Source organism: Candoia aspera, chromosome 3 (assembly GCF_035149785.1).
Source record: "Candoia aspera isolate rCanAsp1 chromosome 3, rCanAsp1.hap2, whole genome shotgun sequence".
Taxonomy (NCBI): domain Eukaryota; kingdom Metazoa; phylum Chordata; class Lepidosauria; order Squamata; family Boidae; genus Candoia; species Candoia aspera.
In genome coordinates, this window is record NC_086155.1 from 2323778 (window position 1) to 2350169 (window position 26392).

General features: G+C 49.2%; 1 protein-coding gene across 1 annotated transcript; it reads right to left on the reverse strand.

The window, feature by feature from the left end:
• Positions 1–182: 182 nt before the first annotated feature.
• On the reverse strand, positions 183–26353 carry XKR7 (XK related 7). Its single transcript, XM_063300021.1, has 3 exons — positions 25719–26353; positions 2596–2795; positions 183–1290 (listed from the first exon to the last, which is right to left on the reverse strand). The coding sequence occupies exons 1-3, from the start codon at positions 26273–26275 to the stop codon at positions 329–331; spliced, it is 1719 nt and encodes a 572-aa protein (XP_063156091.1). The 5' UTR covers positions 26276–26353; the 3' UTR covers positions 183–328.
• Positions 26354–26392: the final 39 nt, after the last annotated feature.

The window sequence follows — 26392 nt, forward strand, 5'->3', positions numbered from 1 at the left end:
GTGGGGGTACTGGTGGGGGGCCAACCCACCCACTGCATAGCCCATATGGTGAGCTTGGAGAAAAGCAAATAGCACCAGTTGACCAGCATTGCGAAGGACAGCCAGGAGCAGCCAGTGCTGTGCGAAGGAGGGGTGACGAACCAAAGGAGTAACACGGGACTGGAACGGCCTGATGTTTCCTGGACTGCCACCCGCACCGCCCCTCCCGGAAAGGACTGCAACAGCCCCAGGGCCTGCTCACTCAGGCTGCTCGAACCCAGGTCCAGCCAGGGCCCCAGGAAGGGTCCCTCCACACCGGGCCCAGAGGTCATGGGGCCTCCGGGCCACCTCACACAGTGGTCTCGTACTCCAGCAGCTCCTGCGACGCCCCCATGCTGCGATACTGCAGGCGCGGCGTAGCTGGGGAGGTGTACTCGAGAGCCAGGATGGTCTTGCGAAGACGCCTGTCAATGAAATGTGCATCCCAGGCAGGGTATTTCTTCCGTGGCAGATCGATGCGAATGACAGGCCCCTCTGTCCGTGCGGCCCGGGCAACGGGAGTGGGGGGCATGCTGGGCCTGACCTGAAAGACTGGCCCGCAGCTGTCTCTGTCACCGGGCAGCCCCTCCCTCTCTGCCCCTGTAGTCCTCGGCAAGGAGCGTGGCGGGCTGGTGATCACGTCCGGTGGGGGCCCCGCGCCCCTGGGGACTGCGGTGGACTCCTCCCCACATAGGCAGCCTGTGGTCTGGGCCCCAAAAATGGTTCCGTTGGGATGCAAGAGGCAGTAATAGATGACCATGAAGAAGACTCCCAGAGCGAAGCTGGAGGCCACCACGCAGACCACGATCAAGGCATAGAATTCGGAGATCACGTGTTGTGCCCGGAAGCAGTACCAGAGGCCCGTCAGGGCGGCGTTCTCCGACAGTGTGATGATGTAATAGATGGACATGCGGCAACGGCTACGGCCTTCCTTGACGTTGAACCAGCAGAAGATGTAGATGATCCCAACCACCATGTTGTAGATGATCTCCTCCCACTTGGACATGCAGAAGTCCGTCTCACCTTGGATGATCCAGAAGGTCATAATGCACCAGTGGGTCACAATGAAGATGCCGAAGTAGAGCTGAAACACGGAAGCAAAGACAGCAAAGGCAATGGCTCGGGCGGCGATGGTGAAGAGGTGCCACAGGATCTGGACCACCGCACCTTTGTAGGACATGGGCCTCTTGTCTTCTCGGGAGTCCCGCAGCACCTTTTGGTAAGAGGCCAGAGTCCAAGCCAGCGACACCAGCGAGGCAGAAGCTGAGAGACCTTCCCAAGAAGAAAAGAGACAAAGCGAAGCAAAGAATTAGGGAGAAGAAGGAATGTTCCTGAAGGATCCCTGGGAAAGAAATGGAGCTGAAGCTGGAGGAGGCCAGATGGCAGGACTGGATGGGGAGCGGGAAGAAGAGGATTGACCTGGAGGGGACCCAAGAGGAGACAAGGAGAGAACACCCTGGAGGTAGACCACAGATCTTCTTCTCCAAAGAAGATGGAAGGGTAGCAACCAAACAGCTGCACCAGTGTACACACAAGGAAAGGAGGCAGAGATGAGTCAAAATCGAGTGATAGATCTAGAGATGTTGATGGAAAAGAACAGGGGGTGCCACGAGCTGAGGATTCACTCAGTGGCCTGAACGGCTCCTTCCAGTTCTCTGGGGCTCGGTGTGTGCTTGCCTCTACTGTGATTTTAGAAACACAGTAAGGCAGTGTTTCTCAACCTTGGCCACTTTAAGAGGTGTGGACTTCAACTCCCAGAATTCCCCAGCCAGCTATAGCTATAGCTGGCTGGGGAATTCTGGGAGTTGAAGTCCACACCTCTTAAAGTGGCCAAGGCTGAGAAATACTGCAGTAAGGGAAGGACGTAGAAGTATGGAAAGCAGAAATCAGCCTTGTCCTAGGAAGAGACAGTCCCTTGTGAAAAAGTTCACCTTACAGGCCGAGGGTTGTCAAAGGAATGACTCGGCCATCACAATGAGTTAGCAAAGCAGCCTTTCCCACCCAACTTCCGTTGCCCACCAGCAAACGTATTGGGAGTGCATCAAGCTTTAGACAGCTGGAGTGCAGGAATTCCGCCTGCACCTTCATAAAAATGGCCTATCCCTGGTTCATGGCAGCAAACTCAAGAACGTACTTGTTCACCTGACGTTGGGGTGTCTGTGGGGGAGGGTCAAGGTGGTGGCCACGACTGTGTAAATCCCAGCTACCCTCTTCACTTTTCCGACACACGCACATGGACCCTTCTGCACCTGCGTAAGACCCTCCCAGAATCCCAAGCTGGAACTGGGATAGGGAGTTATACACACAGTTATTCACACAACTAGCATGGCCAAAGAAGGAACAGCCACATGGATTTCAGTAAGGCATCTTGAATCTGGGACGCATACGGAACCTTGGAAACGGTCCTGGAAACGTCGCAGCCCCATTTATGCTGAGTTCATCAAGGGGAGTCTCTTCAGAACGCTTTCGCCCGGGTCTCTCGCCCTGCGGGCTGAGCCGGCGTTCCTCCGCTTCCCCACGCCTCCCGTGCCATTCCCTCTGACTCCTCCCCTCACGCCTGGTGTGCGCCCCACTTACCCTGCAGCGGCTCAATCCGGTTCTGTTGCACCATGATACTCAGCTGCAGCACCAGCTGGGGGGCACTCTTGAGAAAGGTCTCCAGGAGGCGCAGCATGCTGATGTCGGCACTCTCAAACATCATCCTCCAGTAAAAATGGCGCCGGCGATGCTCGGACTGCCACCGGCTCTGGAGACCCAGGTAGAGGGTTCGCAGGTACCTGCACAAAGGAGGGGGAGGCAAAGGAAAGCAGGTAATGTGCTCAGAGGGGTGAGCCTGTGCCACGGGGTAACTGCAGCTCTGCTGCCCTGGGCAGCGGCTGGAGAAGGCAGGGAAGAGGTCAAACGGGCCATTCAACCGAGGCAGGGAATGTCTGCCATGGTCACCTGCCCTGGGGACTGTCCGCCCCACCTGACTTCTTATAAGGAAGCCAAGAACCAGTTCTGGCACGACGTTTATTTACAACGTTGGGAGGTTCCGTAGAGGGCATCCTGAAAGACTAATTCACCTGCTGGCTGGGGTATCCAGTGGGGGGAAATATATTTAATTTTTAAAATAAGAACTTTATTCATTTTCAGAATACAGTTAAAATACAAAATATAGACTATAGAACAGGCAGACTACAGGACTAAAGAAAAAACGATAAAAGTGCGAAACAGAGAGAGACCAGAAACAGAAGGTGACTTCCGACCTTCTCCAATACAGATATGAATACATTTACAAGTATAATCTCTTACCATTTGTTAAACCTTAGTAACATTATTTCTATCAAAACAAACCATTTAATCATTAAAACCCAAAATCAAAGCAAGTAGTCTAAAGTGGTTGCCGAGCAGAAACAAATCCAGAAACAGTATTTTCTCTTATCAGCGCTCTTAACTTGGCCATTTGGGCCAGCTCCATCAGTTTAATAATAGGAGGGAATATATTTAATTTTAAAGGTCAATGCACACACAAAAACGATACAGAACTTCAGTCCCGACTGTGTAACTGCCACCTTGACTTTTTTTTATTCCTCCGGAGACGCCCCTGCCTTCTGGTCATTGGATGTTTCCTGCCTGGCCAGACCCCATCCTGGCACCCATTCTGTGATCAGGCAAGTCTCCCCCAGGGGCCGTTTGGCGAGTCACGCAGGGCTCTTGAAATTCCCAATGGGGGTCGCATCCGGAAAGCTGCCTTTTCCCACCTAAACTGAGGCTCTCCTTTCCTACATGACCTGAGCTCTGGGGCAAACAGTGCCACCGCTGGGTGCCTCCCCGCAGACTAGACGGTAACCAGCGAAACAACCTGGCAAGAATAAGGTAGTTTGACTGTGCAAAAACTGAGAAGCCATCCTGAAAGAATTCCTAGGGCTTCTGTGTACAAAACACGAGTCTTGTTTCTGTGGAAGCAATGTTCAAATTCTCGTGCCTTTTTCCCCCACCCAGCCTATGCAAGGGGCTGGAAGTCCTTGCTTCGGTAATGGACAAACCTGATGTTGGGTGGTTTTCCCCTGGTAGGAACAGGTCCTTTGGCCTTATCAGCAAGAAACAGGGAACTTGGCCTTCTGAGCCCTGATTCCTTCAAGTATGTTGGACTTTACCCTGGCTGGGGAATTCTGGGAGTTGAAGTCCACTTCAATCTTAAAGTTGCCGAGTTTGAAAAGCACTCCTCTAGCCTAAATACCCTGCTTGATGAACATCACCAATGGATCTAATTAATACACCCGACACACGTGCACATCTGGATACACCCCAGCTAAGACTTTTCTTCCCCAAAGAAAATACACCCAGATTTGTTTTTCTCCGCTGAACTTAGACACACTTTCTACAACCCAGATCAACTTGGTTGCCATCTTCTGTGCATGCTTTACTATGCCTAAATCAATATTAGATGAGTCTGTGCTGTCCAGATGTGCTGGGATTATTACTCCCAGAATTCACCCCATGTTTTGGTCAAAGATTGGCTCTGAATTCTGGGAGCTGGAAGTCCCGAAAGATCTGGAGAGTATCTGGCTGGAAATACCTGTTGTTGTTTATTTGTTCAGTCGCTTCCGACTCTTCGTGACTTCATGGACCAGCCCACACCAGAGCTGGAAATACCTAGCTTGGGTTAACTAATAATGGTTTTCTAGATTTATAGCCATGATAGTCTAAATTTACCAACAGACGCAAAGCATCAGAGAAGTTTGCAGGAAATGTGCATTTCATATACTGTGAGAGGGAATTCCAGGTATAAGGGGCAGTTTTGGAATATAATTGGAAGGAGGACTTTCTTTAGTACCCTCAAAAAATGTTGGGTGCAACTCCCATCATCCCCAGAAAGCCTGCCTGGAAATTATAGGAGTTGAAATCCAAGCCATCATGTTAAGAAGTGATGACGAAAGATGAAGAAGAAACCTCAGGACAGGTAGTCCTCGCTTAACGACCACAAGTGAGACTGGAATTTTGGTTGCTAAGCAAAGTGGTCGTTAAATGAATCTGACCCAATCTTATGACCTTTTTTGCAGCAGTCATTAAGCAAATCAACGCAAGTGTTAAGCGAACCATGTGGTCATTAAGTGACTCACATGGTTCTCCATTGATTCTGCTTGCCAGAAGCTGGCCAGGAAAGTCGAAAATGGCAATCACATGACCATGGGACGCTGTGACAGTCATAAATGTGAACCAGTTGTCAAGTGCCCAAATCGTGATCACATGACTGCAGGGATGCTGCAATGGTAATAAGTGTGAGGACCGGTCATAAGGTCATAAGGTCATTTTTTTTCAGTACTGTTGTAAGTCCAAAACCATCACTAAACGAATGGTTGATAAGCGAGGACTACCTGTAGTGAAGGCATTGGCATAATCTTGTTATATAATTTATAGGTTTCATTTTAAGCATTTCTAAAATCATCTTTTCCATTGAACTGATGTGCATAGATTCAGCTTTGACCAATTAAACCTGCAAAAATCTTGAAACCAGAAATTCAATTTACAACCGAGCTGCAGTGCATGGAAATTGTAGAAGTGGTTGGTCCAGACTCAGTATGAAAGGAACAGAGGAACCTTTTTGTGATGATAGTAGTGATAAAAGGCCGGGGAGCAATTAAAAAAAAAAGGCTAATCCTTAGAGATAATCACCTCCCTTATTTTAAGTGGTGGAGAATATTATTGTATGTGCTTCTGTGCATGATAATATTGCTGTGGGATTATTTTAGTGTTTTAAAATGAAAAATAGGCAGCACTTTTAATAGGTAAATAAAATGTAGAATTTTTGCACATTAAAGGGTTTGATCAAGATGGTTACAGTAGTTGTGAATAACTTAAGTTCCATTCTGGTTTAACTAATGCCAGTGGCACAGACAAGTAATCCTGTGCAAGCCTACTTTGATTTACAGCCCTCAGATTTCGATAGGACTTTCTCCTAAGTAATTCTGCCAGATGCAAAAGACAGCAACACACCTGCACCTTTAATATTTCACAGGAAACTTCAGCAGCAATCACCTGAGTGGTCTAACTGTTGCGCAATAGCCCATGTTCTATCTTGGCAACAGGGCAGAAATACGTTGCCACTGTTTTCTTCTGGATTTTTATTATTTTTTTCAGCTTTGCAGTCTAAGCTCATACTTCAGAGATTTCCAAGTGGTCTCCTACCCAAGCATTAACAAAGTCTGACCTTGTTTTGCTTTCTGTGGCCAGCTAAGGTTGGTGAGGTGCTGTCAACCTTATTTTAGTTACAGAAATAGCCTTCTCATGTGCGCACAAAACACTGAGTCATAAATGATCTAAAACAGCTTGCACAACTTGCTAAGGCGCACACATACGCACACACACAAGCTTAAAACTAACCTGCAGCCACTACACTTAAAGACCACAATTAGGACCAGAATTTTGGTTGCTAAGCAAAACGGTCATCAAGTGAATCCAGTCCAATTTTTACGAACTTTTTTGTGGTGGTCATTAAGTGAATCACCATGGGGTTAAGTGAACCATGTGGTCATTAAGCAAATCATACCATTCCCCATTGATTTTGCTTGCCAGAAGCCAGCCAGTGGGGTCAAAAATGGCAATCACATGACTGTGGGGATGCTGCGACAGTCATAAGTGTGCCAGTTGTAAGTTGTTTTTTTCAGCACCGTCGTAAATCTGAACCATCACTAAATGAATGGTTGTTCAGTTAGGACTACCTGTAAGTCTTTAACAGACTTGTTCAGTGTTTTGTGCGAACACAGTCAGTGAAGCATTAACTAATCACATGGGCTAGGTTGGTTAACACACAAAAACAAGTTGATTGGCTGGTTCCTGGCTCAGCATCCCACACACACATTCTGTGAACCGAGGAATTATTTCCTAACCCGGGTTTAGCATGTTGTGTGAACTAGCTTATCTGTTGGCTCTCTCCTCCTCCTCTTGCTGCAGCAGGATGCTGAGGAAGACACAGTGCCCTTGCCCCAATGCAGCAGTCCGCCTGTGCCCGTCAGACATGGCACTTCAATGCAACCTCCTAAATCTGGCACAGTGCTGATGCTCAGAGCTAACAGTAAGGCGGGGGGGGGGGTCCCTCCCTGGCTGTTCAGGAGCAGAAAGAGGTTCAAATGCAGCCTGAGACTCATAACATATTCCCAGCAACAATCAATCAAAATCTCTCTTACTATCAGAGGAAAAAGGGGAGGAACAAAGAGTGGCTGTAGATAGCTTTCCGAATTCTCACGATGGAGATGCAATGGGATTTTTTTAGGGCAAGAGAGAGAAACAAAATCAGACCAAAAATAGTTTTTTTAAAAAAAACAATGTGCATCATTAAAAATCAGGCTTTTGATGAAATCTAGATTGTTGCAAATTTGGGGAATATGATGCAGCTGTGCCTCTTCCTGAAATGCCTCCCCACCTCGCAAAGCTTGTTGGAGTTTAGATATTAACAACTCCACAGTTTTGCTCTGTAGCAATCAAGCTTAATTCACTGAGTTAAGGAGATGCACTTGGATAGATCTTGCTCCTGGATTTGCATTTTCCTTGCCATCTATTCTCCCAGAATTTCTGTGATGCAGAAAGGTCATTGGCCAAGGTTGTTTGATCAGCGTAGCTGCGTTCCCAGCTGCTTCATTCTTGCTGTAAAGCACCAAAACCAAAATCTTTCCTGTCCCTTCCCTCTTCGGCATTTTAGGTACCCAGCGATACCTGCTCCCCCCTTCAAAAAAACCACCCCAACTTCTTTGTCAAGCAGAAAGTCTCCATTAGCTGAAAGTTTCACATCCGCTTTCTCTTGATTTCTCACCTGAATAGCAAAAAAGCAGGGCTGGTAAGTTGTAAAAATTGAAATATTCAGCTAATGCCAAAATGCCCTAGCTACAAGAAAGGAGAGCAAAATCTTAAAGTCAATGTGTGCTTACGCAAGAGTAAATCCCTTTGGAACAAGTGGGGCTTTCCTTTGATCTGCAGAGCAGAGCCTCAGCTGACAATTTTGGGCCAACCCAGGTCCCAACGGAGCAGGGAAAGCACAAGAGAAGGAGACAGGCTTGGGGTCTTGATGCAGCCTTTGGATGATACCAGTGGTGGTGAGAGGGGTGGTGGTGAGCCTGCCAGCTGATTCTGCGACATGAGCTACGGCATTGTTGCTGAAGCAGAACAAAGCTGGCTCATCAGATTTCGAGTGGACAATCCAGAAGCATAGAAAGGCAGGCTAGAAATAAAAGGGCTAATTTTGAAGGCATGGCAGCTGAAGTTTGGAGTCAAATGCTTCCCCCTTTGCAAAGCCATCTTCTTAAAGAACTGATCCTGGTGCTCAGTTGACTGAAGGCACTGTGGCATCAGCTCTACCCCACCTTTCCTCAATCTGGTGCATTATCTAGGGTGGTGTTTCTGAACCTTGGCAACTTTCAGACGTGTGGACTTCAACCTTGCTGGCTGGGGAATTCCGGGAGTTGAAAGTCGCCAAGGTTCAGAAACATGGGTTGAGGGTGTTGAGTGAAGCCAGTCTAGGGGTGGATCTGAAGCCCTGGAAAAGAGCTGCAGATTGAAATGCCCATCTGGGATGAAAGGAAAGGAAAGGGCTTCTCCCCCCCCCCACCTCCAACTCCATTCATTACTCTGGAATATATTATTATTTTCCATTTTGAGAAACAGCAGCTGAGCCACACACATCTTTCAAGGAAGGACTGAAAGATGGGCTGGTTCTTGGCTCCTTCCATTCAGTGCTTCTGAAAGCAATTCATTGCATCAGCAACATTCTGGACGTTTTTGGAAGCCTGGGAAATTTTCCAAAACCCATTAAAAAATCTATCTCCCCAGCGCCCGTGACCTTTCTCTGCTGAGCATCGGGAGTCTGGAACAAGCACAGCCTTCCAGAGCACCACTGGTTGGGGGGGTGGGGGCAGTTGCACAGCTGTTTACTCATCTTCCCGAAGTCAGCAGATGTTTTCAAGCGTTGGGCTGTGTTCACACAACCTCTTCAGCACAGGGTTTTGAGGGAACCAACTGTTTCCACAGGCTGTGTGACCCAGAACATTATATTTCGCTGTAACATGGTTTGTTTGTTTGTTTAGGTCTGGAACACAGCAATTGTGTTTTGTGGATTGGGATTTCATGTGTTGTGTGAATCCAAACAAACTGTTATGGACCTGCTTCTTTGCACGCTTCTGCTTTTTGATCCCTTGCATTTCTAAATCGCTGGGTTATCTCAGGGGATCACAAAACCCAAATGCAATGCAAATGAAGTCAGTGGTCCAAAGCCAACACAGTGTGTGGAATGTATCACAATCCAGCAGGAACAGCAAGCAGAAAAGCAGCACTTTAATTTAATTTAAGAAGAGCTCTTTCAAAGAGCCAGGGCTGATCCCGAGGTCCAAACCACAGGACAGGTGTGCCTGGAGAGGGAGCGTGAAAGAGTTCCCCCACTGCTTTGCTCAGAACCTCTTCAATCTCAATTTTTGAAAAGGAGGGGACACTGAGGGGCCCCTGGGCTCAAGCCAGAAAAAGGAGAAGAAAGGGGATCTTTGCAGGACCCCAAAACCCAGACCAGCCTCTCCCAGTCTGGAATCCTTCACAGGTACTCCTCTCTTAACGACCACAATTGGGACCGGAAGTTTGGTTGCTAAGCGGAACGGTCATGAAGCAAATCCGACCCGATTTTACGACCTTTTTTGCGGTGGTCATAAAGCAAATCAATCATTAAGCAAACCATGTAGTCGTTAAGCGAATCACGTGGTTCCCCGTTGATTTTGCTTGCCAGAAGCCGGCCAGGAAGGTCGAAAATGGCGATCACATGACCAGGGGATGCTGCAGTGGTCATAAATGCAAACCGGTTGCCGAGCACCCAAATTGTGATCACATGACTGCAGGGACGCTGTGACAGTCTTACGTTTGAGGACCGATCATAAGTCAATTTTTTCAGCACCGTCGTAAATCTGAACCATCACTAAACAAATGGGCATTAAGTGAGGACTACCATAGATATCTTGGGTGTTGGCTTTGGTATTCTGCACACATCTGGAGGACACCCAGCAGGGAAGGATGGATCAGGGCAAATACAGCTTCTTGATTAGGTCTCAAAAACCCAGGGTGTATCTTAGACGCCCTCCAGCCAGCTCTGGTCAAAAGCTCTCTTTGGTGCAGCTTTTGAACTGCCACCAAGGGCTGCCTGGGGAGCATGCATGCCAGTAATCCAGCCCTGAACGGCAGAGGCCCGACAGAGTCAACAAAGGAGGGGTCCAGCAGTCAGTAGCAATGGATGGACCCCGATACCCAATCCCCAGGATACTAGAGGAGGGTCCCTGCCAGCTGGCACCGTTCTCAGCTGTGATTCACAATTTCTGCAGCAGCCGAGATCTTCCAGGGGCACAAATTCAGGGTAGCTCTGAGCGAGCAGCACTGGTTTTTCTGAAAGTCACTTTATTCACCATTTGTATAATTGAAATAAAACTGAGTAATGAGCATGCGATGTTTTTCCTTAACAGGACCGTTTTCTTGGAGAATCTCATCCTTCTTTTCCATGGCTGTTAGAGAGTTTTGATTCTTTTCTGCTAAGAGTTACAGAGGTCCCTTGGAAGGGTTGACAATCTGGTCAACAAATAACACCATGGTAAAAATTTGTATCCCAGTGCAATTAACTCCCAATTACTGCTAAGATTCATTTGTAAAAAAATTTCTTAATACAGCCTTTCAGAACATACTATTTGGCTCAAGCTGCTAAATTCAACAGTGGGCATAGGCCAGAACTTAATTTTTTGTGGAGCCCTTGGTGCTCTCTGAGCCTGGTTGTTTTCTTGCAGACGTTTCATTGCCCGACTAGGCAATACCTTCAGTGCAAAGAGGGAGTGGGCCTTGTATTTAAACTGAGAGCAAGGAATAAAGCAGTGCATAAGTGGCATTATTTTTTTTATGTACTTATGAATAAATTTGCTTAAGGCATGTACTTGAAATAAAGAGGTCTTTTTCTGACCAGATTACCACCAAGTAGTCACCCTTCCATTCATTCTTAGGTCCCCTAATGTTCCAGCTGCTTTTTCTGTACTCCTTTGTATCCTTCCCATCCACCTGGCAAAGACGCCGAGGCCCTAGGAAGAGGGCAGGGAAGAGCAGCAAAGATGATGGGGGGTCCGGAGGCCAAATCCTACGAAGAACGGCTGAAGGAACTGGGTGTGTTTAGTTTAACGAAGAGAAGACGGAGGGGAGACATGGCGGCTGTCTTCCCATCCTTGAAGGGCTGCCACAGGGAAGAGGGCGTCGACTTACTCTCCATGGCACCAGAGGGTGGGACAAGGAGCCACGGGTGGGAGCTCGTCAGAGGGAGATCCAATGTGGAAGCAAGGAGGAATTTCCTGACAGCGAGAACTACGAAGCAGTGGGACAGCTGGCCTCCTGGAGTTGTAGTTCTGGAGCTTTTCAAGAAAAGATTGGACAACCATCTGTCCAAGTTAGTATGAGGACTCCTACCTTGGGCAGGGGGTTGGAGTAGACCTCCAAGGTCCCTTCCAACCCTATGACTCCATGACTCTACGTGTCAGGCAGCTGGATACTGGACAAAAAAGATGGCCCTAGTGACACCTTGGAGCCAAGCCATGACTTTTCAATGCTCAAGCACATGAGATATTAACCAGTTTCACTGTAGGAGAAGAGCTGTGTTACTCTCTGGTAGCCAAAAACCAGGAATCTGGCAACAACTTTTATTAAAAGGCAAAAGATTTTGTGAGCTGAAGCTCGTTCATCAGATGCACAGAGGAGCTAGACGGAGGTAGGATTTAAATTGGGATGAGGCAGGGCGGAAGGGAGAGGAGGACCGGGTGGAGATGCAGATGCAGGTGAGACAGATTCCAAGCACCTCATCAGGTAACAACTGCAGTGTGTTAAAGACTTTCTAGCCACTCTGCACAGCTGATGAAGTGAGCTGCATCAGAATCCCAGAATTCCCCAACCAGCAAAGCTTCCCTCTGATGAGCAAAGCTGGCTGGGGAATTCTGGGAGTTGAAGTCCACCCATCTTAAAGCTGCCAAGATTGAGAAACACTGCTGTAGAGTGCAAGAAAGATGACCTTTACAGAAATACACAGCAACATTTACTTAAAGGGCTGAAACTGTGATGGAAACATTTTTTTAAAGTCCAGAATAATGAGATGCATCTCAGGCAGACGCCACCCTAATTCACCGGGGTGTAAGAAGCAGCACAATCAGGCTTGCAAGATTGTGTTATTAAAGCCGATCTCAATAAAGTAATTTTAGCCTTCCTGCGGAGCCGATTCCCTGGTCTGGTCTACCTCGTGGGGCTGATACGAATCTTGGCGAGTCCTTTTTTCAAGATGTAATCACAGGATTGACAGTTTCCTTGCCAGCCAAGCCATAACTCTGTTTATCCCTTCCCTTTGTGTGTGTTCTTAGATTCTCCCCACCTTTTCATCTCAGCTCTGATACAAATGGCCAGAGCCTTCATCTGCTTCCTGCCATATATCAGCAGTGTGGATGCCTTCAGATCAAACTAGCCATAAACCAGAGGGTGTGTGTGGATGGATGCCCCTGCCATAAGCCATAAACTTATTTTAGACTCTAAGAAAACCATAGAATGACGTGAGCTAATACGGTCCAAATAGTGAGATTCCAGATCAAAATTCTCACGAGGACAGGCAGCTGTCCTTTAAGTGGAGTCCGGCAGATGTGTTGAAATCAGCCCAGTCTATAGAGCAGTGTTTCTCAACCTTGGTAGCTTGAAGATGTGTGGACCTCAACTCCCAGAATTCCTTGCTGGCTGGGGAATTCTGGAGTTGAAGTCCACACATCTTCAAGCTGCCAAGGTTGAGAAACACTGCTATAGGTAGTCTTGTTTAGATATCCCATGACCGCTTCTCCATTAACTTTCCTTGTTGGGGTTATATATGTGGGGTTCACACATTCAGATGTGCAAGCCATCACTCATCCAAAGTTGTGCATCCATGCAAAGAGTGGAACAAGGCTGGGACCCAGATGAAAAAAGAAGAGTCTAGTAGCCATCTCCATGTATCCAAAAGCAGATCTGGAAAAGGACATTGGCAGGAATTGGGACAATGGCCATATAATATGCTGAACTGGGTCAGGGGGGTGTAAGGTGTCATGTGAATACCCACCCCCCTTCACATAGTTAACCAGGCTGGGCGAGTGAGGACACTGTCCTATTTGCAGGAGGAGATGTCCCTGAGTTAGGAGAGTCTCTTGCCCTGGATTTCTCAACCAGGGTTCCGTGATGCCCTCGGGTTCCGCGCGAGGTCCCTAGGGGTTCCCTGGGAGATCACGATTTATTTAAAATATTACTTCCAATTTGGGCCACTCCACATTAAAGAGGTAAAATTCATTCTTTATTTTTAGCTTAAGGACACTGTTAATGCATGCAGGTCTACACATGAGATGAATATAATATTTTTGTAACTTCTGGCCTATCTTTGAGCCTGGAAGGGGTTCCCTGAGGCCTGAAAAATATTCCAAGCGTTCCTCCGGGGTCAAAAGGTTGAGAAAGGCTGCTCTAGTCCCTTTTACCTATAAGAACGTCTGAGCTTCCATTTTAGCCCTCAATCTGAACGCCTAGCTGACGAAATATAATATATGTGGGCTGTATTCAGGCAGCTCAGCAAACCTAGTCAGTCCCAATCCTGGCCACTACATTTGCCCAATGGGCTCAGCTTGGTTAGTTGGATCTGTGCATAACTGGTCTACATTTGTTCTGCAGGAAATCTTACAGGGTCGCTTCTCCCCACCACCACCCATACCCCCGGCCAGCTGACAAAGCATCACAAGGGCATTCAGGGTGAGGTGTGCCTCCTTTACTTAATTCCACCAGAGATGCCCTCTGCCTCACTGCCACACAATCCATGTGCTTTGATCTGGGGCACTCCAAGTCTACAGGGCACCAACTACCATCATCCCCACCCAGTCTGTTTGATGAGCACCAGGTCGCAGAGGGCTTTTGTGACCGTTGCAACCTCCAGAAGAACTCTGACATTTCCAGGACAGCATTTCCTGCTTCTGATGTACAAAGAGGGCTTTTCAGTTTACAATAAATGGAAGAGAAGCATGTGATTTCAGGGAATCATGCAAAGTTCAGAGGAACCTCTCTCTCTTCAACACTGTTTTCTACTGCTGTAGTGCGGGATCATCTGAAAGTCCTGTTGATGGTCCCTTAGCCGCGCTTTAACAACATACGAAAATGTACATATTTAGAAATTCACTTAAATCTCTCTGTACAAGAGAGATCTTTCTAATATAGCAAATTTCATCCAGTTTTGATCTTAATTTTTCCCCCATCCCAGGCCTCACTCGTCATAAAATATAGGTAGTCCTCATTTAGCAACTGCCTCGTTTAGCAACCATCCACAGCTATGATGGTGATGAAGAAGTAACTTTATAACCAATCCTCACATTTACGACCTTCACAGGTCTGTAAAGCAAAGATCATAAGCACAGTTTGGTTTCACTTAGAGACCACTTTGCTTAATGACCGAGTTGCCGGTCCCAATTGTGGTTGCTAAACGAGGACTACTTGTATTACCCCAGTCCACTCATTTTCAGGTAAAAGCAGTAGAAAGGCTTACACTTCTTCTTGGCCCCACTGCTCAGGCTCTCAATTAGCTGAGTACAAAGTCTTGATTTGGAGAGGAATTTCCTTATGGACTTTCCATTCAACACCCTCACCATCTCCAGGGGCAAACTCTTATTGGCTCTCCCTGCTTGTTCATACAGGGAACTCTGTCCCTGGAATATGCTTTATGTTCCTTCTACAGTCTCTGCTTACTCAGCAGGAAGTATCCATCACCCAGGATAGGCAACCCATGGCTTTCTGGTTACCCCACTCTCTTGCATGGCTCTTCCTCTCTTCCTTCCTCCCATCCTCTCATTTATTTCCACAAAGTTTCTTTACGAAAGATTCCCAGGACAGTTTTATTTATGGTGGGTAGGGTGGCCTTTGTACCACTTTCATAATTCTCGGAAGGCAAGGTCTGGGTTCACCCAAAATGCTTGTTTAACAGTGGCTTATTGACTGAATAAACCACACTTGCCTGGCTTTGCACCACACTAAACCATAAATCCTTCCTTGTTTAGAAAACTGGATTTGTTAACGTGGCTTAGCACAGGATGGGCAGCTAGGGGCTACAGGCGGCCCCTCGTTGGCAGCTTCCAAACTTCGAAAGAATGGATGAATAATGGGAAACCCTCCTTGCGGGTGTCAGGGAGGTCTTCAACAGCCAACAAGAATCCATAGAAGTGAACATTTCAAGGCATCCGTTCTCCTTAAAATCCCAGTGCTGCAAAACGGTGTGATTGTCCCATTTTGGTGGGATTAAGGGGGAAAATGGCTCAAGATCTCAGCAAGACTTCATATCATCCCCTAAATCTCCTCAAAGGCCAAAGATGAAAACTGCTGAACATTTCAGCCCCATCCCTTCCAGGGATGTCACAGCACCACTGACCACTGACCATCCGTGCTTAGAAGCCACAGTGAGATCAGAATGACGTCACGCGCAGGACCCACCACGGCAGGCCCAAATGGTGCAATTCCCAGCCTTACAATGTCAGGGTGTCATCAGCATTTGTCTCCAACAACGCTGCTGCCGGGTGTCCCAGACACGGGAACCCCTCGCCTCGTTGCATTCTGTAGCATGTTGGATCCCCCCTCCCCTTGCAGCAAGGGCAACTTGCTTGATTCTCTTGCCACTTTAAATGCCACGTTCCCGAGCAGACCTGTTGAGAAATGCATTTTCATATTCTAATCATCGCCTGGAGGCTAGCCACGCATAGCAAGAGCCCGGCTAAAGACGCTCATTATTAACCTTCTTCAGGGTGATATAAATAATCCAGACCGATCCAGGTACCTCTCCCCAGCTCTATCTCCTGGCTGGCCAGCCGGTGTTTTTAAATTCTTCCAATTACCAGGTCCAATTTTTGAGTATTCAGGAAAAATATCAAAGCACCATCAACCCAATTCATTAGTCGAAAGAAAAAAAAAAAGATGGGGCGGGAGTGATAAAGAAAAAGTAATGGGGAAGCAAGGGAAATGTAAATATAAGCCTGAACAATTCAGAGGAGGTTTTTCCTAAAAGGCAATTTTGGGATAGTGTTAAATAGTGGGGGCGGGGGTCTGGGGAGGAAGGAAGAGGCTGCAGCCATTTTAACTCAATATGCATATTGCAAAGTCAGATAATTAGACAGATCTCTAAGGTGTGAATTTGCCAGAATAATGTCCTGGGGAAAGCATTGATTACACGCAGCAAAGGCGCCCCCCCCCCCCGCCACCAGGTACAGAGGGCCCCCCTTTCTTGCAATCTGCTCACTGGGAGGAGATGTCAGGTTAGCGAGTCCAAGTCACGCAGCCTGGAAGCAGGTCAGCAGCATCCTCAGCCAGGGGTGTCTGCAGGGGGTGGTCAAAAAAGTCAAGATGGTGGCCCTAATGGTCAATAGCACCATGGTGGCTGCCCTCTTGGCTTTTTGTGGCCACCCCCTGCAGCCATGAAGATCCATGGGTTGACATTGGGCCAGTTAGTATCTCTCAGCCCAGCCTTTGTGGTGCGGCAAAATTGGAGGACGGGGCGTTACATTTGATGTCTTGAGCTCCCACAGAAAAGAAATCTAACTAAGGGATACAATATTAAATAATACTTTGTGCATGCAATACACATACAGGAGGGTGGGGCTTCAACTACATGGGTGCAGTTGCCATCTGGATATTTTTGAGGCCCCTCCCTTTATTAATGTATCATTTGGGGTTCTCCTTTTTCACCCAGTGCACTATGCCAGTGTTTCTCAACCTTGGCAGCTTGAAGATGTGTGGACTTCAACTCCCAGAACTCCCCAGCCAGCAAGGAATTCTGGGAGTTGAAGTCCACACATCTTCAAGCTGCCAAGGTTGAAAAACAGTGCACTATGCTATAGTTCTACTCAATTGTGGTTTGTTAAAAAAAACACAATTGCTTGATTCCAATGACATGCTAAGCAATAAACAGTGGTTTGTAACCACATGTACTAGGATCACACCTTGCACTAATCCAAAAACCAGAAAAAAAATCCATGTTGTTTTAACCATGATTAAACACATGCCACTTCTGTCTGGGTTCACCTAAAGCACTATGCCATAACCCATGTGATACAGAGAACAACAATGAGGTTTGTTTGATTTTGATTTATCACACTGTGTACACCAAGCCAGTGTGACTTACAAACCATGGCTTATGGTTTAGCTTGTTGTGCAAACCCAGCCAAAGGTGGCTTATTCAATAAACCACAGTTAAGCAAACCAGGCTGTTGCGTGATGTAGGAATGCAGTCTACACCACAACTAAGCAAGCCAAGTTATGGTTAAATACAATATATGAGCCCAGCCCTTATCTAGATCAAGATCAAACCCAGACTCCATCTGGTTTGGCAGCATCGCCTTCACACAATCAGCTCGTGATCCTCTGGATCTGGGGGTAGGCAACAGCCAAGCTTCAGCTGCCTATATATAGAGTAGGGCAGCCAAGTGGCATAGATATCCGGCAGGCACCAGGCTTGGGTACTGGAGTTCGGCATGGAGTCCTGTCCTGAGGTCTTCGACTAAGTGAAGACCAACCCTGTACCACGTAGGAGCCAAGTTAGTTTCCAGACCAAGATTAAGGATAATTGTGGATACTCAAGGACTCTGGTTCCAAACAATGACAATTGTCTCTACAGCAAGCTAATGACAAAGCTGTGGCGGTGGCTACATTTTGACAGAGCAAAGTTTGACCTGGACACGAAATAAATAAATTCCAAAGACATTGTTCTGTAGGGCCTCGCCAGGAATTCTATGCGTTCAATAGGTGAGAGCCTCTGTGGCTCCGGGTTGAACTGTGGAGCCCTTGGTGCGCCCTGAGCCTGGCGGTTGGCTGGCAGATGTTGCGTTGCCCGACTGGGCAACATTAGCAGTGCACTGAAGATATTGCCTAGTCGGGCAACGCAACACCTGCCAGCCAACCGCCAGGCTCAGAGCGCACCAAGGGCTCCACAGTGAGTCCATATATCGTGGGGAGCCAAACTCAGCTCAAGCAGACACGCCCACCCGCTTAGGAGAGCCGTCCATCTGCTCCTCTCTGTTGGGGTGACCTTTGACTTGACCGAGGAAGGTCAACCCAGCCCACAATTGGCACCACCGGGGGAAAGCCAACGGATTGCAGGGTAGTCTATCAAGAGGACTGATCACCGAAGAAAGTCCACCCAGATTTGGGCAAAGTCTCACTTCCCAAACATGACACGTTTCAGTACTCAATACGCAGCAACCCACTGGCAGCGAGATCAGACTGGCCCAGGACACCAGCTGGCAGCTGAGTCCTATTCTTAGGAACAGCCCCATTCGCTCCAGGAGCAGGAAGCGAGGAAAGAGAATTATTCAACACCTACAGCTAGAAGGCAAGCATCGTCCCGCTTGCTGCTGTGGTTATCTCACTCAAGGGCCGTACGGATTGATTGGCCCAGTACAAATCCTACATATCCTAAGACTTTGTGCAATATAACTGAGGGACTTCTTGGCAATGACGTTTTTGACCAAATGAACAAGAGAGGTTTCCTAAATTGTAGGAAATTCTTGGAAGGCCCGGAAGGGAAGCTTCCTCCCACTCATTTTGAGAAAGATCATCATTTCCAAGAGCAGGAGAGGGCTGGATTTCTCAGGATTTCTTCAACCTTTCCGGCCAGCTTCTGGCAAGGAAAATCAATGGGGAACCACATGATTCACTTAAAGACCACATGGTTTGCATAACGACATGGTGATTCACTTAGCGACCACTGCAAAAAAGGTCATAAAATTGGGTTGGATTCACTTAGCAACCAAAATTCCAGTCCCAATTCTGGTCATTAAGCAAGGACCACCTGTACTCTCTATCTCCTTCTCTGCTTATCCAGTATGTCAGTAAACAAACTCAAATATGAAAATGCCAAGGAAGCCTCCAGTGACTTCCTTCCAAAGGCAACCAGATCTATAAAGTGCAGCTCTCCTGACTCATCCTGAACAAAAACAAGGTTGCTGAGGATTCCTAAAGAGGAAAAAAAACAACATTGCAGCTCTGTTGGTTAGGGATGATGGCAGGTGTAGCCCAACACAAGTTGGTAGACTCCAAACACGGTTGTTTAGAGTTGGGTGGGGCCTAAGTTGAATAAATAAATAAAATAAAATTAATTAAATTAATTAAATTAAATTAAATTAAATTCATTTTTTATTCTAAAGCTATAGTCTCCCCTGAGCCAAAGTAATCAAAGAGAAAGTTGGAACAGGATTCCGGAAGGAGAGAAGAGTGACCTCTTCCACGGAGCTGCCAAGAAAACTCCACTGGTGCGTTTGCAAAGTCACCAGCAACTGAGACTGGAGGGAAGGTCTGCTCTGCCCGGTGTGCAATTGATAGATTTTTGCAAAGATTTTGAAAACGGCAGATGCTTTGGATTGGCAGGCAGACAGGTAGGTAGGAAAGAAGGGCGGAGGGAGGAAAGGGTGCAGAAAACAGTAGAGATGGGATAAAGGGGAAAGGAAATCTAGGCCAAGATGCCCAGCAATGCCACCCTATTCAGCTTTATTGAGACTTGGTTCACTGAAAAGAGTCCCTCTTTTGGGGGAGATGGGCGGTAATTAAATTTGAATAATAAATAAATTTAGTGAGTCTCAGTTCTGGGTAAACGCACAGACATTGTAACCCTGCAACCCTGATTCATAAAACCTTCATGCAGCCCCTGATGTCATGCGTACTGATGGTGAGCAGGAGGGGGCCCCTATCCAGGGGGGGAAACGCATGCGTAGTACTGAGGAGTTGAGCAGCCATTCAGAGAGACACAGAACAGACCCGCCTTGACTTTGGGGTTTATCTGTCTGGGTTTTTCCCACGCTTCTTCAGTTTGTTAGGATTTTCTGTCTAATGTAGCAGTAATAAACACTAGAGACCTATTCCTTGTCTCAGCGTGGTTCCTGGCTGTTAGGACACCTGGATTCTCCCACGTGTGAGGATTGCCAGGCCCTTAACTGAGCAAGTGTAGTTCCATTCGCAGCATCAGAATGTATGGGGAGATGGAAACAATTAAAAAATTAAGAAAGGACCTGGGCCTCTGCCCAAAGACTGACACACTTTCCAGCTGAGACCAGGAGCCCCAGAAGGCATCGAGCTCCTCTGAGTGGCTTAGCATGACTTTGCCTGTCCTTTCCAGGGGCCACCAGAACTGGGGGGCAGTTGGGAACCGCACAGTTGAGAACAGCAATGCCCTTCCATGTGCCCCACCTGACTGGTCCTGATCCAAAGCTTCAGGTGCACTGGATGTTGATATGATGGCATTTTTTCAAGTTATATCCTGCTTTCCAGCTGTGCCCTTCAAAAAAATTGCCAGCCTTAAGACAGCACCTACACCAACACCCAGCTGGAATTCTTCATTGCAATCAAGGAACCCAAAACGGGAGCCTATGAAACAGCAGCACATCAACATCCATCCAAAGCAAGAAATGCAAGATGACCAGTTCCCTGCTTATTGTACATCAGAGAGGACACCCTTCTTCAAAAGACTATTTTTTCACAGTCCTTCTCATGCTTGCACCCTGAGAGGGCTCAGAAGGACAGTGATCTTCATCCCCAGGTTGCCTCCCTCCACCTTTCTGGAGAAACTTCTCCAAAGCTGATCTCTGGGGCTTCATTGCACGTGGTCCTGGTGCCAGTGGCCTCTCTTTGCGTGACTTTCCCCTCTTGGAGGAAAACAGAAGAAAGAAATGATTCCACCAGGAAGCTTGACCTCACAGGCTAGAAAGCCAGGCCTTGCTGGTCTAATCCATCTTTTCACACAGTGACATGACGGTGACCTACTTCTCCTCCGTTTCTGAACTGCTCCGGTCCCACTTGGACAGCCCATTCGTTTGCACGTCGGCACAGAAGCTCGGCTGTCCAAAGTCTCCTGTGTCAGAAGCTGGAAAGGCCACATAGGAGCTAGCTCAGCAGGGAACTCCAGGCACAGTAAATGGAAACTTTATGAGCAAAATGTACCCCAACAGGGAAATCTGTGCCTGGATTCACAGCACCCCCTCAACCACGTCAGGGAAAAAGCTAGTGCCTGCCTGGACACTTGGTCCTAAATTTCTTTTGACTGGAAGCGGCTGTTGTTGTGATGGGCTGCTTGACCTCTGACAATGTGATTTTTTCCCCCCAGCCCTGATGCCAAAATTTTCTCCCCCCTGCCCCCACAGAAGAAGGGGCTGCATCCGGGCCTTTCATCGTGCAAAATCCTCTCCCCTGAAATTGATTGCAACCTCCCCTAAGACTTCAGATCTCATAATCCCCACCTGTTGGTCATGCTGGCTGGGTATCATGGGAGTTGAAATCTGTCACATCTGGCAGGCGGCAGACTGGTATTATGCACCCCAGGCAATGAGCGGAGAATTTTGTGCATGTGTGCATGGGTGAAAGCGAGCAAGCCAGTTTTGCGTTCCTTGGGGAATAATTCATCGTGTCCACTCTTGCTGTTCGGCACCAAATCTCCAAGCCTCGCCAAAGGGTTTAGCAGACTGCATTGAGCAGGGCAGCCAAGCAAATTCTACAAATCCCAAGATTAGGAGGATGCTGAGAGACAGCTCAAGAGCCAGCCATGATCTGAGGATCTTCTTGAGACAGACAGATTTAATTGGCTTAATGCCCTGCCCGAAGAGGGCCAAAGAGAAGAAGAGTAGGCTGACTTGGTGCCATGTGCCATTTTAATCCAGCAGTGTGCTGTGTTTTGATCTGCCTAGGATCTTTGAGTCCACAGCTCCTTATTTTCAGGACAATAATCCCTACAACAGGTAAAATTCAAATTCCGTGCCAAAACAAGCTCTATTTGGCAATTTGGGGAATTCTGGGAATTGAAGTCCACCGATCTTAAAGTTGCCAAGGTTGAGAAACACTGGTATAAGGTGTAAGCTAGCACTTAATCATTCCACTTACTAATCAGCTTGGAATTTTATAGCCTCTTGGATTTTATATTTATTTATTGTATTTTATAATTGTAATGTGTTTGATTTCAATGAGATTGTAACGTTTATGGTCGTAGTTTGATTTCACTGAAAACCGCCCAGAGTCCCTCTTTTGGGGGAGATGAGCGGTAAATAAATTTGAATAATAAATAAATAAATAAATCGTGGTTTTGTTACTGCTGCAGGATGGGGCAAAGCCCAGCATGTATATTGCTGGTCATGCAGGCTAGACGCTTAGCCTTTGAAAAAAGGAAGTTGCAGGGAAGTAGAAACCCAGCTTTTATCCCAAATGCCTCTTCAGGAAATGCATGCCATTCCCTGTGCTGTGGCACACCGCCAATCCTTGCTGTGGCAGTGAGTGGATCATGTGAATTCAGAAAACAGGCTAATTCAGTAACCAAGTTAAATGTGTGGTCTGAATGCAACCACTGAATGGAGCAGCCCCAAGAGATGGGCTTGTAGCCCAAGCCAAGCCACCAAACAGCCAAATTAAGTGGAACAGGAACCAAGTTTAGTGGGTTATACAAAAACAACGGTTAGGTTCTTAACGGGCCCAATTAAGCCTGTTTTGCAAACACAGCCATTCAGCACTTTACAAAATAAATGCTAGAATTGGAAGGGGCTGCCATCCAGTTTGATTTTTTTTTCACAGTAAGCTCGCCCAGTTTGGGTTCTGAATTAATTCATTTCCTTGGTTCCCAGAATACACTGAAGTATCGGCTAAGTAAATGGTGTGGATTCAGACATGCCGAGGCACATACATTCACAAAAATCACCACCTGGAAACCAATCTTGGTCTATTTTCAAATGCAGCTGTCAGGTCTTTCTCTGACCAGGTTGAGCGTGTTTTATTTATTTATTTAATAGATGTATATGGCTGCCCATCTCATATGCATGATGCTGGGCAGCTCACACTTAAAAACAGGATAAAACCAACAGATTAAAGTGAACAGAAACAACAAAAATAGCATAGCAGCCGAGAACACTTGTTTAACATAAGCATGACCCAGAAATGGGCTCTCCCATACTACCAGGGCCCCAGGCTTGATGGCAAAACCAGATTTTCAATGCCTTGCAAAAGGCTCGCAGGGCTGGGGCAAGTCTGACCTCTAAGGGGATGACGTGATGTATTGTGGAAACACAGCACGTGTGTGGGGTGCAGTAGATGCCATTTTTTCCTCCCATTCAAAATAATGTTTTTGCATTCCAGCATGAATCTGGCCCCACAAGCCACTTGGAGCCTCATCTTTCTTTCTTTTATTTATTTTCTATCCTGCCTTTATTATTTTTTTAATAAATAACTCAATACCTCATACTCCTTCCTCCTCCTATTTTCACCACAACAACAACCCTGTGAGGTGGGCTGGACTGAGAGAGAGGGACTGGCCCAAGGTCACCCAGCCAGCTTTCATGCCTAACAACTCACCGTCTCCTGGTTGCTAGCCTGTTGCCTGAACCACTAGACCAACCATCTCCTTGCTCCAATCAAATCCTCAATTTTCATTAATGCCCAACTTCGAATTAGCACCCTTTCAGAACTTCGACCATTTCCTTAAGCTGGCAATTAACAGGTTACTCCATTCCTAAGCAGCAGGTTGAGCCTCAAGGACCTGCAACTGTCCTACCGTTCTTAATGTTGCTAAATAGCTTTCGGGTGGGCGGAGAGTTTCTTAACATCCAAAGAGCAAAGAACAACATCCCTAGAAATCGCCAACGGTGAGCCACACAAAAGGAAATCAGCCAGCTCTTTTTGCAAGCCTTGCACAGGGCGTCCCCCCAATGCAAGGAAAATTCAGATTTATGCGATGTTGCAAGCCAATGAAATCCACTGAGACTGCAATTCTCTATGAAGAGCACATTCCCTTGCTTTTCCCTTGTCGATTCCCCACATCAGCAGCTACAATGATAATAATGGTCGGGCATCAGGAAAAAGGGGGTGGGGTGGGGTGGGGTGGGGTGGGGGGAAACAGGCCCTGCCTGCTTTTCAGTAAGAACAGAAACACGCCCAGGGAGACAACAGAGGCTGGATTCTGGGCTCTGCCTTGTCCAGTGTCTTTTCCTGCCCAACTAGAGTCCAACAAGAGAGGAGGAGACAGGCGTGTGCAAACCCGGGGCAGGCGAGGCCTCAGCTTACTCTGAGCACAAGGGCGAGAACTCAGCCCTGCAGCTGCAGGGTCCGCCAAGAGGCAGACTTTCAGGAATTCACCATTGTCCCTGCCCAGCTCCAAAAGAGCTGCAGGAAGATCCACTTCAACCACTGTCACAGCCTGCAGCGAGGGAGTGCAAGTGTGGGGAAAAGGCTGAGTGGTCTGGGGATGGGGACATCCAGAGGACTTGCAGGCAGGAAATAGATCGGCTGGAACCAAAGCTCTAAGAGCCTTGAGGACTGGAGCTGGAGAGGGACTTGGGAGGACTTTTTTACCCCCATCTCCCCTCTGTCCCCGACCAGGGCCTCTCCTCAGGTTTCACGGCCTTGGGGGGGGGGGGGCTGGGGAGTTGGATAAAAGGCAGAGGGAGGAAGGAACTGAGTGGAGAAGGGGGCGGGGGTGGAGATGTGGGCCTTGGCTAGGGAAGGAAATGGATTGTGACCCTCTTCCCAGGCAGGAGGCTGTCAACCCAGCTGGTGGATCCTGGAGAGATGGCCACCACCGGCTCCCTCCCTGAGCTGCCCTGGACGCACGAGGCCTGTCTGCAGAAGGGAGGAGGCGACGCAGGCAGCCTGCCCCAGCATGGTGTCCTCCAGATGTGCTGGGCTGCAATCTGAACCCCTGCCCCACTCAGGCAGTGTGGCTGCATTGGTCGTGGGGAGATCTGAGTTGCATCTGGAGGAACCATGCTGGGGAAAGCTCCAGGGGTCCTTTGGCTCTAAACAGAGCTAGGCAGCACTGTGGAAACAATTCAGAAGGTGTTTTGGAGCACCAAGGGGAATGAAGGTAGCATCCCTCCGCAGCTCCTGAAGGCAGCTGCGTCTCCAAGCTGCGGACAGGAGCTCCCTTTGTGCCCCGGCATTCTTCAGAGCACCTTCTCGGAGTTGAATCCCAGTCATTGCACTTCGCACAGCCCCAGTTCCAGGCCGCCCCAGGTCCTCTTAGGAAGGAGGGAGGGAAGAGCAACCACCACGCCAGGCTCACAAGGCAGCCCCGGGGACGGCAGCTCCAGATCCCTGCTCAGCCGTCAGCCGGCTGCGGGCTCAGGGATCCACGGCCCTCCGGCGCTCTCCCCACTCCAGGCTGGCTAGCAAATTCCTGTGGAGCAGACCGGGGAGGGATCCTCCCCATCGGTCTTCCCCTTGTCGCTCCACGGACCAGGGAGAGGTGGGGAAGCTTGCTGGATTTCCGACGCGTCCCCCGTCCCCGCGCGTTACCTTCGGGCCGCTCTGCCCTCTGCCCTTCCGGGAAGGCACGGGGGAGGCACGGGGCCCTTTACGGCTCGCCTCCGCCCCGCTGCCCCCCGCCGCGCCGCAGGGCTCTAGATTAGATCGGTCGCCCCCAGCGGGGCTCCCCACCCGGAGGAGACAACCGCCCTTCTGGCCGGGGCTCCGCTGCAGCGGAGCTCCAAGGGCGGGGGTCCCGCTCCCCGAGGAGCGCCGCTGGGCGGCTGGGGACGCGGATGCCCCCCAGGGCCCGCCGCCCGCGCCTCGGCCACGTGCTCCCGATTCCCCCGCCCGGCGGGTCCCTCCCAGGCCCCGCGGGCGAGGCGCACGGGCGGCCCCCGGCATGCCCGGCCCGGCCCGTCCGGCGCGGCGCCTACCTCCAGACCTGGCCGAGCTGCAGGAGATGGATGAGGGCCTGCAGGATCCAGACGCAGAGGCGGCAGCAGCCCAGGCGGGGCCCGGCCCCGGCGGCGGCGGCGGCGGCGGCGGCGGCGGCGGCCCCGGCGGCGGCGCCGTCCTTGGTGCTGAAGGCGGCGGGCGCGGCGGGGAAGTCGTAGACGAACCACCTGAAGCTCAGCAGCTGCACCACCAGCGAGGGCAGCAGCACGAAGAGCAGCGTCAGCCCGAACCACCAGTACTGGCCCCGCAGGTAGTAGTCGGCCGCCAGCCACAGGTCGCTGGCGCCGTCCGAGAAGAAGACCAGCAGGGCGCCCAGCACCCAGCAGCAGTCCCGCAGGCTGTAGGCGCGGCCCGGCGGCCCCGGCACCGGCACGGGCAGCGGCGGCGGCGGCGGCGGGGCGGCGGCGGGGCTGCCCGGGCCCCGTCGCGAGCCCCGCGCCAGGCTGCCCCCCTCGGAGCCCTCCCGGCGCAGGAGCGGCGCGGGCGAGGAGCAGCGGGGCGCGGCGGCCGCCTGGCCATCCGACTTCGCGGCCATGTTGGCGGGGAGGGGGAGGGAAAGGGAGGCACAGCCCGAGACTTCCGGGCGGACCGAGCGGGAGGGACGGGCACGGGGGGAGCCGGAGCGGCGGCGGCGGAGGAGGGGAGCGGCAGG

Excerpts from the sequence above, each read along its gene's own strand:
- XKR7 (XM_063300021.1), bottom strand. The coding sequence starts at position 26,275 with ATGGCCGCGAAGTCGGATGGCCAGGCGGCCGCCGCGCCCCGCTGCTCC. Across the intron at positions 2,796-25,718 it reads CAGCTCGGCCAGGTCTGGAG|GTACCTGCGAACCCTCTACC; the intron begins GTAGGCGCCGCG and ends TCCTTTGTGCAG. Across the intron at positions 1,291-2,595 it reads CCGGATTGAGCCGCTGCAGG|GTCTCTCAGCTTCTGCCTCG; the intron begins GTAAGTGGGGCG and ends CTTCTTGGGAAG.